General features: G+C 39.0%; 1 protein-coding gene across 2 annotated transcripts in view; it reads right to left on the minus strand.

The window, feature by feature from the left end:
* The window catches only part of si:dkey-178e17.3 (somatomedin-B and thrombospondin type-1 domain-containing protein), a 37,276-nt gene that overhangs the window by 1,850 nt on the left and 19,868 nt on the right, over window positions 1-15,558 (minus strand). Inside the window, exons 2-4 of one of the 2 annotated variants that reach the window (XM_057830767.1) lie at window positions 9,763-9,945; window positions 9,502-9,592; window positions 1,083-1,241 (exon numbers count right to left, since the gene is read on the minus strand). In XM_057830767.1, the coding sequence (XP_057686750.1) occupies window positions 1,083-1,241; window positions 9,502-9,592; window positions 9,763-9,945 (433 nt within the window). Of the gene's footprint in view, window positions 1-1,082; window positions 1,242-9,501; window positions 9,593-9,762; window positions 9,949-15,558 lie in introns of both variants that reach the window. The other variant, XM_057830766.1, reaches the window with a different exon arrangement.

Consider the following 15,558-nt stretch of genomic DNA (forward strand, 5'->3'; position numbering starts at 1 on the left):
AGGGGGGGCAAATATTCTCTGATTTCTGTAGTTCTTAATGAAACTAATTCTTATTTCTTTACCATCTCATAATATTGGACATACAGGTCTGAACTGAACAATGGTCAAAATCATATGTTCATATATGTTTGCATACTGTACAGTACTTCTTTGAAGACCATGCAGTGAAAAGATTGTAAATACCGTAGGTGGGTAGAGTAGCCAAAAAAATTTAGTGAAGTAAGAGTAGCGTTACTTCAAAATAATATTACTCAAGTAAAAGTAAAAGTTGTCATCCCAAAATTTACTGAAGTACAAGTAAAAATGTATTTGGTAAAAAGATTGTTTATTATGTCAGATTTTTTTTTTTAAACAATGGTACAATACATGTTTTTTCTCAACCCAACATCATCTATATGAACTGTTATTATTACACTCTACAAAAACCTATTACAGAGCAGAAAAAACACAAAAATCCTCGAAATCCAACCGGAAAAATCTACAGAAATGAAACATCACCTGTCCAAAGAGCATGAGTGCCCTCTAGTGGTGTAAACATATTTCCTACGATAAAATTAAATCCATATATGCGGTTTTCCATGGTCTATCGATGCCAAACAAAAATTAGGAGAGAAGTCGAAATCCACGCTTTCACTAATGTTGATGGAAGTAGTTTATATTTATGGTGCTTTAAAGCCGCCACGTGTTTGAACAGGCCAGCGTAATCATCGGACTTCCTACTGCAGGCTTTGTGCAAATGTGACGATATTGTTAATTGTGATTGGTAAAATGGAGTCACGTGATTATTGTTGCGACGTCTCATTGGTGAAACTGGTAACACTATTGGCATATTTGGCAAAATTAAAGTCAATTCTAATATGTAAAAAAAAGAGGAAAATGTAACCACTATAGTGTAGCCCAAAGTAGCCGAGTAAGAGTAGCGTTTCTTCTTAACAAATCTACTCTAGTAAAAGCACGGCGTAGTAAAACTACTCTTAAAAGTAAATTTTTCTCAAAAACTTACTCAAATGTAAAGGAGTAAGGGTAACACGTTAATACCAACCTCTGAAAATATGTACCTCAAAATGTAGGGTGTGGCTTACCTGGTGCCCTCTAAGCCATCTCCTCCGCATCGGTCCGACTTAGACATGGCATCACTCTGGCACTCAGCGCACACCAGCCTTTCTCTCACCAGCTGGGCACTCCACAGTTTCAGTTTGCAGGCCGCGCTTATTTGTTTCACCCTCAAATAGACGCAGTAGCTGCAACAACAACAACAAAGACGAGAAAGTTATTATGAAAAATAAGTTGGGTGCCCCAAATGCTGAGTTTTACTTTGTTTTCCACCACCAACGATAAAAGCAGACCTTCGGTGGACAAACTTGGCTCAACATTGAGAGGAAGTCCAAGGCAGCAAGCTGTGTTTTAATGGCGCCCCCGGACAGACAAAAGAGCAATCAAGTCACAGATAACAGAGCGGCGTCATTTGAAGGTGATCCAGCAGTGTCATGTCACCTGCAGCATATCCTAATATCAACAGGGCTCTGCCTGCGCTCTGGAGACAATAATAATGTGTTCTCTGGCAGATGCTTTGTACTCCCACTCTATTTGTTTTGTCTCTCATTCAGTCATCTGTGACAAAACATCATCCCCATTGGGAGTTTGCGCCGAGAAAACATTTCCACTTTGTTTTTTTTTTCGTATTGTTTCAGTAAGATACTAGTACTTGCTATTTGTTTCTTCTGTTACATGGACTAAATTCCTATGAATATTCAACTCTTTATTTTATATATTTAACTATGTTTTTATTTTAATAATTAACTTGCAGAATCCATACGCAGAGTTTAAGTGTAGGGCAGGGGGGTGGGGTTGGGGGGGGGCTTACTGGTAGCCAAAAAGTGTCATTGCATGTAATTGACTTTCCTATATATGATTTTAAAATTAAGTGTTTACCAGTAAAATATTGTCTATAAAAGCTGTAAAGCAATAAAACAAACAACAAAAATGAAAAAAAAAAAAAAAAAGATATTTGTATAATAGGTCAAAATTATTTTCAAACAGATCATGTGACTAACTCCTTAGATGGTCATTTGCTTTGCATAGCCAAAACCACTCAAGGACCAAAGAGGCATGGATATACGTATTTTTTTTCCAAACCTAAGCTTTCAAAAGCAACAGCAACTACTGAGCAAGAACCAAGGATTGAAAATGTGGACCATAAAACGCCAGAGAGCACCGCAAAAATGGTGAGCGGAGTTTCAATTTGCCCCACTAAAGACGCTAATTGTACAACAGTGACACCGTCGGTGACTTTCCCATGTAGTTACCCCCTTCAAAAACTGTATCCCCTGACCGCGGGCGCGCACACACACACACATTAGGTATGACGACTTAAACAATTAATTGAAGCCAGAAAATAACCACAGTTATATATTTTGGACATTGACGTTTATTAAACTGAAGAAACTCCATACAGGTCTTGAATTACAGTAATAACAGTTATAGTTCATCCTACGAGGAAAACAGTACATTCAGTACTTATGTTACGTTATACGACAGTAAAAAATGTTTGTTTTTGATGGATCGGCCTTGTTTTTAAAACCTCGTACATAACTACATCACCAAAACACGGAAATCAAGCAAATCAAAGCAGCGCAGTGGCTCCGCCCAGGTGATACAATTTTTGACAGGGGTAACTAAATTGGCACGACACTGGCGGGCGTACCATATTCAATGGATGACGATCTTGACGAAAAGTATAGCTGTCCTAAGCAGCCTGATTTAGAATTCCCCTCAAGTATGATGGGAAACAAAAAAACTTAATATTATAAATTTTCTTGTAACTTAATTTTATTGCTGACACTGTGTTTCATCAACATGTTGTGCCCCCCCTGCCCTAAACGTCAAACTCCGCCTATGGCAGAATTGCTTGCCTCTTAACTGGAACACTGAAGAGGGAGCACATTCTGTAACTCCTATTCCAGCATCCCTCCAATGGCTGCATATGCATTTTGGAGTTCTAACCCTAATGATATTGAGTGACATTATATAATCCTGCTCACTGCCCCTAGATAAAAGTCATCTTTAAACCCATTTTTATAGCTTGGCTTTCAGCTCAATATGAAAATCTGCCCTTGTTTTAGGGTATTGTTGGTTTGGATTGTTTCGAATTTGATCATTATTTTAAAGTTTTAAATTTGTATGTTGCATTTTAGGCGATTCAGTTGAAGAGTGTTTAGCATGTCTGCCCCACAGTTCTGAGACCAAGGTTTCAAGCCCAGGCTCCAGGCTCCCTATGTGGAGTTTGCATGTTCTCCCCCTGCCCGTGTGGCATGGCACATCCAAAAAACATGCATGGTAGGCTGATTGAACACTACAAATTGTCTGTAGATGCATTGTGCCCTGCGAATGGTTGGCCACCAATTCAGGGTGTAGTACGCCTGTTGCCCATAGTTAGCTGGGATAGGCTACAGCACCCCCACAACTCTTGTGAGGATAAGCGGCTTGAAAGATGAATGGTAATGGTAAGAATGAATATCAATATAAACACGATGAATTGAGCTATTTTTGTGGTAATAGTCTGACAGCAGGCTTTCCATTTTATTAAATTAAATTCCCCATAAAGTTCACACTTGGCTTCGGTAAAAAAAATGTTTTTCCCCACAACAACTTGGCCAACTGAATATTTGTTGTCAGTATGATCAGAATTCTGACTAAATTCTTAATTTCTTTAATTGAAAGTTCATAGTTTCAGGGCACTCCTAATTTTGATTTGTTTATAACAATAACATCAACTTGACTTCAACTTCACTGGTTTACTATCGGTATCCTATTCTTCTAGCTCATTGGTCTTAAAATAACTTGGCCATTCTACTTTCTACTACAAATATTTTTTTGCCAACAATTTCCCAAATTGGGGTAAAATCTCTGTCAGCTGACTGAGAGGCTAATTCCCATCTTCCTGAAAGTTACACTGACTTTCCAAGTTATTATCTCTGTCAGTTTCCTGACGACAACAGAGACCTTTAATGCACCGGAGGATGCTTTTAGTCCATGAATGTCTCATTTTCTTGAGTAATATGCGTCCAGGGCCCCAACGGTCCATGAAAACACGGGCGTCCAATGTCACTTTTAATCAGCGAGAAAGGCTGCAAGGCCTTCTTGGAAATCAGCCATGACTTTATATCCTGGTCTCTGAGAACATCTGCAATCACACTAAAGAGCACATCCAAGAAAGACGGCTGTACGTTTTTTAAAACCCGGATTACAGCGGCTTTATCAGTGCAGGTCGGATCTCGATGCACATGGACACTGTTCATATTACAGTCAAAGCAATTTCAAGGCTCTGGTTGCTATGACAACCTTGGCCTTGGCACTTCTCCTTCAATACAAAGTTGAATTAGTCTGATCTTGGAAACTAACGAACATTAACGTATCCGATACAAACTATTAGTCGGGTTAAATTCAAGCCTGTGAGCGCATCCTGAGAAATGTCCAGGGAACATGAACACAATTAGACTTTGTTGTTTGGAACAAAACACTTCAGTTGTAATTAGAATCTCACTGCATGCATGAATGATGATACAGAGGAAACCCAACAGCTCAATGTCACCAAACCGTAAAAAATAAAACGTCCATTTTGTCATGCAAATTTAAAGATTTGAAGTAGATAAAACTCAAATTCTCTTAAGTGACTGGTTATTTTGAGATCAGGACGGTATTAAGTTGACAAATTGACAGAAGTGGTTAGAGTAGCCAAAATGTTTACTTAAGTAAGAGTAGCGGTACTTCCAAATAATATTACTCAAGTAGAAGAAAGTTGGTGAAAAGAATACTCAAGTAATGAGTAACGTTGTGAGTAACTGCTTAAAATATTAGATTTTTTCAATAATAGTATTTTTTTCTCAGCACACAGTTATCTATATGAACTGTTATTATTATACTTATCATACTTTGAAGAAGAATCAAATCAAATTTATTTATAAAGCCCTCTACAAAAAAAAACCGAGAGGTCCTCAAAGTGCTTTACAACAAAGCAAAATATAGTCAATTATAAAGACTATAACCTATTACATAAAGAAATACAAAAAAAAAAAAAAAAAAAAATCATTCAATTCCAGCGAGAGAAAAAAAAACACGGAAATGAAGCATCATTCGTCCAAAGAGCATGAGTGCCCTCTAGAGGAGAAATTTTATTTCCTATTATAAAACTAAAAGGATTATGTCTCCGGTTTTCTGTGGTCAATTGGTGCCAAATAAAAACTGGGAGAGAGGTTAAAGTCTTTCAAGTCATGTTGACGGCAGCGCTTATGTCAAATACTTAATTTTTTACGGTGCTTTAAAGACGCCACGTAATCGAATAGGCCGACATGATCACAGCAAGCTTGAGTCTAGGTCTGCACCAATCGCTTATTTTAGCAGTCGATTAATCGACAAACTAGTTAGTTCAAATAATCGAGTAATCTGATAAGGAACATAATAAAATACCTGACCTGAGCCTCAAATGGTATAAAAATAAATAAATAAATGAGGATGGATATACGTACAACAAAAGAACAATTGGCTAACTTACATAGCTAAAGTCTGCTAGTTTAAATGCTATAAAATGCCAACTTTTTTTTTTACAATGCTCTTAACAAATACCGTAATTTCTGGACTATAAGGCGCACCTGACTATAAGCCGCCAGCCACCAAATTTGACATGAAAACGGCATTTGTTCATAGATAAGCCGCACTGGACTATAAGCCGCTGTTGTCCTCATTGTATTATGGGATATTTACACCAAAAGATATTAACTGGTAACACTTCATTTGACAAAGGCATTATAAGACTGTCATGAAACCAAATGAACCACCATGAAGCTTTGAACTAATTGGCTGCAAAGCCTAATTGTTTCAAAAATCTTCATTTGGCCATCACTGCTCCCTTGGGGGAGACAGTCAACCTCTGCTGCCACCTGCTGTCAACACTGTTGTCATCCAACATTCCTCCTAGCATGCATTGCGGCACTATAGATGTAAATAACAATCAAAATTAATGTTCTGTGCTAATTATTTCTTCAGTTACTGTTCCAGTTGTTTCATTAATTGCTAGCTATTGTATTTAGTAACATTTTTTGGGATAGTGGTGCCATAATACTGTCATAATTATGACATGACACTGTCATTAGCATTATTGAATGCTTATAATAGATGTCGGTTAGCGTCATCCAGCAAATGATCTCACTTTTGAATGGACGTAAAAGATCTGAGCTGGACATAAATGGAGTTAGTGACATAATATGCCACATGACACATATTGACATCAGTCATAAGCATTCAGTAATGCCCATGATAGTGTCATGTCATAATTATGACGTTCTTATGACAGTCTTATGATCCCGCTCTCAAAGTTTTACCTATTAACCCAAATAAATCATCAAATAAGCCGCACTGGACTATAAGCCGCAGGATTCAAAATGAGGGAAAAAAGTAGCGGCTTATAGTCCGAAAATTAGGGTAGTTCAAACACATATTCCCACAAAAAATGGCTAAATATACCTTTAAACTAAATTACGAATGCATTAAAAAACATTAGCTCAAACAAATTATGTGTGATTTTCTGCTTCGAAGACTTTGAAACATCACTCAGTCGTCATGTGAAATGATCCGGGCTAGTTATGTGTGATTTTCCACTTCGAAGACTTTGAAACATCACTCGGTTCGGGTTAGCGTGTCAGCTAGCTGCCATGCCTCTTGGTTTGTTTACATTCTCCGAAGCCGGGGAAGGGAAATGACATAAGCCCGATTTAGGTGGCATAAAATATCGTTTGGGAGGTGCGACAGTAAAGGTGAAGTCGACAGTTTTGACCATTATGGAGTCATTTTGCCATGTCGTCTTGAATAAATGCATTTTTATTATTTGATATTCCATTTAGCACAAGACTGTTATTTGTCATGACAGTTGGGAAAAATACTTGGATAAAAAGAATATCCTGTAAAATATTGGAGTAGAGAGACTGAAACAACGACATTTTGCGGCTCTCTTCGTCACGTTTTTCTCGTTCTGAATAATTCCCCCTCAACGGGCTGACTGGTCCTTCTCAAGCCATTTATTTAGCTATTGGGGAAAAATACTTTGATGAAAAGAATATCCTGTAAAAATATTGGAGTAGAGAGACTGAAACAATGACATTTTGCGGCTCTCTTCAGCGCGTTTTCCTTGTTCTGAATAATGCAGGCTGACTGGTCCTTCTCAAGCCATTTATTTAGCTATTGGGGAAAAATGCTTGGATAAAAAGAGTATCCTGTAAAAGTCTTGGAGTTGAGAGACTGAAATAATGACATTTTGCTGCTCTTTTCGTCGCGTTTTCCTCGTTAGGAATAATTCCCCCTCAATGGGCTGCATACTAAATCAGAAGAAATCGTGACTCCGCTGACGTCATCCACCTGTTGGGGATGCTAGAGCCCTATAATGGTAGGCGTGGCTAACCGGCAGATTAAAAGACGTCTCAAAATATGATTGTAATTCACATAATAATCCTATTTAAGATTTTTTTTCTCGTGTCATACGCACTTTAACTCTGGTAATTGCGATGGCCATTCCTGAATCTTCCAGCACTTCTTTTGAAAGCAACATGTGGAAGATGTTGAGGTATGCTTAGGATCATTGTCCTGTTGGATGGTCCAACCTCATCCAAGCCTCAGCTTTGTCAATGACTGCATGACTTTTGCATCCAAGATCTCCTCGTATTGAACTGAATTCATAATACCTTGCACATGCTGAAGATTCTCTGTACCTGAAGAAGCAATACAACCCCATAGCATGACTGATCTCCCTACTGTGTTTCACAGTAGATAGGGTGTTATTTACTTTATAGGCATAATTCTTTCTCCTCCACACGGACCGTTGATCCATTGGCCCAAAAAGTTCCAGTTTGGCCTCATCACTCCAGGGAACAATATCCCAAAACCTTTCTGGTTTGTCCACATGGTTTTTGGCATACTTATTGTGCTTTGGAGTCAGCAGGGGGGTGCGCCTGGGAGTTCTTGTATGGAAGCCATCATTTTGCAGTGTGCGTCTGATTACCTGGGATGAAACTTGAATACCTTCCTATGACATGTACTTCGTAGTTCCTCAGCTGTCGTGGATTTTTGTCCACCTTTCGCCTCAGGTATCGCACTGCAGTTGCAGACAGTAACCTCTTTCTACCATGCACAGGTAGCATTTCCACTTACTCTCTGAACTTTTTTGACCATTCCTTGGACTTCACCATGTTGTAATGATGTCATTTACTGCCAAGAAGAGCCATGTGTCACAATCCTTTTAAATCTGCTTAATTGCTGCTCATTAGGGTTCCGTTCACATCTACAGATGTTTTCATCAGCTGTTTGACAACACCTGATGGGAACCGTTGTTCTTAAGAGTTGTGGACGTGGGGTTGAATAATTTTGTCAATTAGATATATTTGTTTTTTTATGTATAATTGTGCACTAGGGGTGTGACAAAATATCGAAATGGTGATATATCGTGTTACTTTGGATCCCAAAAGGTTATCGATATGCTCCTGCCATGAATCGAGATAGCGTTTTAAAAAGGTGTCCATGTCGAAAAAAATAAAAAGGAACCAACAAGTTGCTACCAAAATCTTCCACCATAATAGTGTCTCAGTTAACTCTAAGGCTGCATTGACGGTGCACGACGCACAATCCATTTAGACTGGGAATGTACGTTCATTCAAAACCAGAGCATTCACAGTCATTCTGTCCGATTTTCAGTGCATTTACAGGTCATTTCCTGTTGAGTTTGACTCACTGCCTATTCATTTGGGTGATTCCCAGGTCACTTCCTGTTCTGTAACTCGAAATAAAAAGGAAGTGACCCATAAAATACCCCGAAATCAACAGGAAGTAACTGAACATCAACAGGTAAATGACCTTAAATGGCCCAAAATTACCTCATTGCCTGGCAATGGCTGCCACTGACGGCCATAGACGTTCAATCCGTTTGAACTGGGAGGGTGGCAGCGAATGAACATTCATTCGCTGCCACCCTCCCAGTTCAAATGGATTAGACGTCTACTAGTGATGTACTCATTCCAATTCACAGCAGAAGCTTGTTTTTCTGTTTATTAGTTGTTTGTAGAATATCCTAGAATGATTTCCTGACCAGTGTATCGATAATCATTGTATCACCATATTGTCAGATCATCGTTATCGTGAGCTTTGTATCGCAAATCCTATCGTATCGTGAGGTTACCAAGAGGTTCCCATTCCTAGTGCGCACAGTGTGATGTCACACAAATCGCAGCGTCTACAGGAGGATTTAGCTTTCAAAAATAAAAAACACTTTGATAACATACTTTAAGGCACACTTCCATTCTATCTTAAGCATGAAACAGTTTAAAATACCTAATTAAAAAGTTACTTAATGCACTTTTTGCCCAAGAACAGATTAATAGGAATTGTTCATTTGTTGGAGCTTCACTATCTAATGTAAATTGAACTAAGAAAAAAGCTGGTGTTGAGATTTGTCGACCTTACCTGGCCTTCTCTTCCTTTATTAGCATGTGAGGCCTCCTCCAAGGGTCCTTAAAGTTCCTCTGGAAGGAATCCGGAAGAATCTTTGCCACCTCTGCATGACAGTGGATAGAAAGTGGAAACACAAAAAAAGAAATAAGTCTGCTTGAGTTCAAAGGACATGGATACGATGCTTCACAGAACATATGTTGCTACTAAATGTGTGACGGATCTTAAAAGTGCCCTAGAGGAGTGCGTTAATGTTTAACAGAGTGCCGCACTCACCTTTCGCCGAACTGCATATTTTGTTGTTTCCGAAGCACCCGCGGCGCTGTTTAAGGTCCGGGCAAGGAGTCCCCCCGTTTCGAGGAGGGACAGACACTTGCCGACTCCTTTCGGTGCTGCCCACCCCGCATGGAGTGGTGCATGATGACCAGGGGCCCCATGAACCCACCACACAGTCGATGGCTGCTAGGGAAGCACATGGACACGGAGATCAGTAAGAAAAGAGGCTCTAATAAGCCACAATTGTTCTCTTTTACTAAAATATGTTATTAGAAACACATAAAATATTCCCATTGATTTAAAAATCTATAATATTTAGTAAATGTTTTGACCTATGGAGGGCGCTATGTTTTATGCGTGCAATGGACGCTTGGCGTGATGACGTAGATTGTCACTGTCCCTAGACGAACACTACCGGTGTTCTGCAATTTCTTCAACTTGGCGAGATGTCCAACATATGCGCACATCGGTTAAAAGTGGCGAGTACTTACTATTTATTTTTATTGAGTCTTTTATTACCTTTTCATTGCCTCAAAATGCATGTGTTTCCCTCTCATTCCTTTAAGTATTGTGTTTTCTTGTGGATGCTTTGAAGCAGATTGTTAATCTGTTGACCACATTAGTCACGTAGCGTATTTAAATCAGCCTTATTTGATATTACTACATTTAAGTATTTTATTTAGTATGTTATGTCTGTATAGACCCCAATCACGTGACGTCACAACTCAGCCCCCCTGACTGGTGCCGCCATATTGTCCATCAGCTCTTCGTGTTTACATATTACTGCTACGTACATTCCTCCTATTACTGCGTGTTTTTCTGCATGTCTAAGGAATCACCGCCTAGTAAACGAACTCAAAAACCTTCCTGACAATCGTTAACATTGATTAATCAAAATGGTGAAGGCATGTGTGGCGGTTGGTTGCAGTAACAGAGAAGATAAGGGGACACTTTAGTAGATGCTGTGTGCCCATTGTTAAAAGGCCAAATCTCTAAAGCAGCACGGTTTGTTTATCTCGGTCCACGATGCGTTTGTGTCGACAGCCATCAGACAGCGGTGAAAACATCAATATGATGCCAACACGATCGTAGACATCATCAGACGGAGACTACGAAGCTCTTCGCCATGGTCGCGCAGCAAGAAAGTGAGCGCAACAACAGGTGTTGTGCCGAAAAATAGCCGCCCTGCATGAAATGTCCCCCCTGACTGGAGCGCCCACACAGAAATGACTTTCTTGTACCGTGAATATGTATTATTTTACTCTGCTTGAACTAATAAATGTCATACCTGTGTGATTGTCATTGGGATATGGTCGTGGAAACCTGTAGACTAATACATTTCTGTTCAAAGATGGTTATGTGGCCCAGTCCACGATTTGTTACTAAAATACAGTACTAATATTTTGTGTAATTTAATTATTTAAAACTGATCTTACAGTCGTAAATCCATTACTGTAATGCGTCCATGAAAACGTTTGATGTTTTCACGTCAATAAAGCGTTATAAATAAGCGCTCCCGTCAGAGGGAACATTTCACGCGGGGCAGCTATTTTTCGGCACACACCGACCCGTTGTCGATCAAGTTTCATTTTACAATCGTTACAATGGTGACGCTCAGCTGACCAAATGTCAGTTTATATTCGGGCCGGTGCTGATTTTGGGTACCCGACTCCTCATCGTGACATAAACTGAAGTATGATTGGAAATTTTGTGGTCTCGGGACGAGCTCTGATGCATGGGATGGGAGGAAACATCGGTTTGGGCATCAAATATGGATCTGGCGACTTGATCGACCGAAGCTTTTCCAAATAACGGCTTTTATGCAACTCATCCAATCAGTTTACAGTGTCTGAAAGTACCGGGGCTTCCATAATTTGCAAGTGAATCCCCCCTTTAGAAACTACGAGCACTGACAATACGGACTCACAATGACGGACAATATGGCAGCACAATACAGTGATCACGTGCTTCTGTGACGTTGGTGATTGGGTGATTAGAGTCATACTCTGGAAGCAAAGCAGCATAACCTAAAACAACAACAATGTCAACCTACTCGTTAAACTAATTTTACTAATTGTTTAAAAACAAAAACATCAAGAGGGGTTTTAATATCAAATTATTTTAACTCATAACATTTATCTTTTCATTATCTTTTAAGAACTCTTTCTATCCGTGCATCCCTTTAAGCAATCTGACCTCCCTAGTTTATCTTGGCTGACTTTGGGGCGTGAGCCATCGCCAGTCAATTAGTCCAAGAAGAACCTGTGCTGTTTTACTGTGTGCCTTTATTTTGAAAATCTCTTTTTTGTGAAGTCTTACAACGATATTTGTTGTGCTACTGTTCTTAGACTGTGCACATTGGATCAATATAGAAAACATTCAAGACATAGATGACTCATTAAATGACCGCCATGTGAAAAAGGTTGCACAAAATATTTACGTGACCTAATCGCGCATTTTGTAGACCTCTGATCATGGAGAAAATAATGTTTAAATAGAAAAAAAAGCACCGCTTCTAAGTACAGCCTTTGTGTGACAAACATGACGCCACATGCGTCGACTAAACAGGCTTAAATTTCTGGTCACTGCGCTGGTAGTTTTCTGTTTTCCGGTTTACTTCAACAGATTATATAACGATATCTTGAAATTATTGACTTTAGCTTTGTAGTGACATAGGTTTCTGGAGGCGCTTGGGTGCCAACCACAAAAAGAGGGATGTTATTGCCTTGAGTTGCTGGTCATGGCCGACACACGTTATCTTGAGGTAGAATTGCCTTTAAGTCATTGGCGGCCATTGTGATCAGTGATCATTCAGTTCCACATTTCATATTTCTAATGGATTGGATGTTTATCACCGCCAATGAGTTAAGGACCAAGGGGGTGGTAACGCCTTATATTTGCTCCATTATATTTACTTGAGTAACATATATTTAGAGAAAAATGTACTTCTCTGAGTGGTTTTTCCACATCATACTTTTTATTTTTATTTGAGTAGATTCATGAATAAGATACGCTACTCTTACTCTGCTACATTTGACTACACTACAGTCGTCACATTTTTCCTCAGCATTCCAAATATTAGATTTGGGTTTATTTTTGCAAGCGGTCTGACAGTGGCTCCATCCTTTTCACCAATGAGACGTCACAACAATAATCACATGACTCTATTTTACCAATCAGAAGTAACAATATAGACACATGACCACACACACGGTTGCAGTAGGAAGTCCTATGATTACACCGGCCAGTTCAATCATGTGCCGTCTTTAAAGCGCCATAAAATTTAAAATATTTGACATTTAGTCAACATTACTCGAAAGTACGGATTTAACCTCTCTCGCTGTTTTTATTTGGCACCGATAGACCACGGAAAACCGGACGTATGATTGTTTTAATTTCATGGTAGGAAATATGTTTTCTCCACTGGAGGACACTCATGCTCTTTGGACAGGTGACATTTCATGCCTGTAGACGTCAATTATTTTTGTGTATTTTTTGGCCTAATATGGCATGGTAAAAGTTTATAGTACAGGTGTGCTGAGAAAAAAAAACAGATGGTTAAAATCCTTTTTTGTTTCTTGAATGGGGTTTCTTCGGCACGCTGCAAAGCCCAAACCGCTTGACCGACCATCACCGTTCAAATATCAAAATGACCGAAATTTTCGCGCGACACAGGGAATATTTCGAATGACCCCCCCAAAATTTTCTATCCGCCTGTAAACGTGGGTTAAAAAAAAAAAAAAACAGAAAGAAATCAGTTAGTCAGTCTACAGTTTTTGACCAAATCACATAATTTTCACATCAAAAATTCCAGAACGGTAAGGGGCATAAAAGTTGTATACAGAATTTGGCAAAAACTTACAGTTCAACCAAAAATTCGCCAAAAACTGTCCTATTCATTTCTAATGGGATGCCATCTACAGCCATGTACGTCCAAATTTCACATTCATTTTCAATAGGAAGAAAACACAGTTCCTTGTGATATTTAACCATCTACCATGACAGCCTATTGACATGCAACTGGCGCCCAATACGTTGATGCCATTGACAGCCACGTACGTCCATGCCATTGATGGCCATGTACGTCCAAATTTCCCATTCATTTTCAAAAGCAGAAAAACCTGTGTGGTTCGATTTTTGACCAAAATCTCACCATTAAAGCCCACTTATATTCAACTAAGTCGATGCCATTGCCAGCCATACAACAAGACGTGTCCCCGAAATGTCCCCAAATCAACTGGAAGTCATCTGATATGAACAGGACGTGTCCCTGAAATGTCCCCAAATCGACAGGAAGTGACCCCATATCAACAGGAAGTAACCTGATATCAACAGGACGTGTCCCTGAAATGTCCCCAAATCAGCTGGGCGGGTCTTAGATCTGTATCTACTACAGCAAAGCGCCATCGTAATTTCTCTAAATTGCAGTTTCTAGTTTTTTTCTTGTACTTGAGTACATTTTTTGGATGACTACTTTTACTTGAGTAATATAAGTAACACTACTCTTACTTGAGTAAAACCTTTGGCTACTCAACCCACCTGTGGTTTAGGATGATGAGAGAGGAAGTGCACCATAGTTCATTCACTGTATTCTTTTTTTGTTCTGGTTTCAATCAGTGTCACACTTACACACACAGAAGCAACAGCAGTGGTAATCAAGCTGAATTAACCTAACCAATTGCATCAATCTCAAGAGGAAGTTGCATTGATCAAAGCTAAGCAGCTCCAGCGGGAAATTAGTGACATTTAATAGCGGCTGACCACTTACAGACCTCTTACAGGCAGGAAGTGCACACTTCATAAACACAAACAAAGAAGGTGACAGGAGGTATACATCCATTCATTTTTGTGCTCCTGCTGCTCTCTAAGCCATCATCGAGCGTTGCGGATTAGTATCTAAATGGATGGACAGATGGACGGACGGTTGATGTCTTAATAGGACTTGTGTACATACTGGTAATATAAAACATTTAGTCGATGCCGGGGTAATTAGCATTTTTGCCATGTAAAGAAAGCACACATTAATTTGGATTTGTTTTTATCTAATACATGCCGTAGCAACTATTAGAATAGATGTCAGCTGTATTGTTTCGTTTTTTTCCCCCTCTTCAGAGCATATGCTAAGTGTTTTTGTGTTTATTTTTTTAAACTTTAGTGATATTTTGGTTAGAAAGTTTTTGGGATGCATAATATCTGAGACTCTCTTACTAAAATTGAGATGATAACAAAACTGTTTTTGTTTTTGCCTGTACATGCCTGTGTTGATACATTCCATAAAATATTTTTCTTTCAAATGTTATTTTTATTCAAATTTGATGTTTGGGGGTAAAGAGAGGCACCTACTTTGGGGTAAATTGTGCCGCCATCAGTTCCACTCCACATGATCCAATTGTTCCTTTTTTTATGAATACATTGTCGCATTGTTATTTAATGATATATCTGCAAAAGTCAACTCTGAACATGACCATGCTGGCTGCTCTACAGCAGTGACTGGATAGCCTATGAATGAGGAATGATGAAAATTATGTCAGTGAATCTTTTGGTGTCCATGTCCTCCTTGCCTGGAAAAAAAATAATAAGTCAACAATTTCGTCAACGTAGAACTTTGTTGTTCTGCGACTTTGCAGTGGTAGACGTCAGCTAAATTAGAGTCATGAAAAAGGTCAATGACCCTTGGTAGATTTGCGATTGAATAATTTTACGGTTTTATATTATACATTTACGGTAATAATGTTTATAGTAGGGCTGTCAAAATTATCGCGTTAACGCGCGGTAATTAATTTTTTAAACTAATCA

Source organism: Corythoichthys intestinalis, chromosome 3 (assembly GCF_030265065.1).
Source record: "Corythoichthys intestinalis isolate RoL2023-P3 chromosome 3, ASM3026506v1, whole genome shotgun sequence".
NCBI lineage: Eukaryota > Metazoa > Chordata > Actinopteri > Syngnathiformes > Syngnathidae > Corythoichthys > Corythoichthys intestinalis.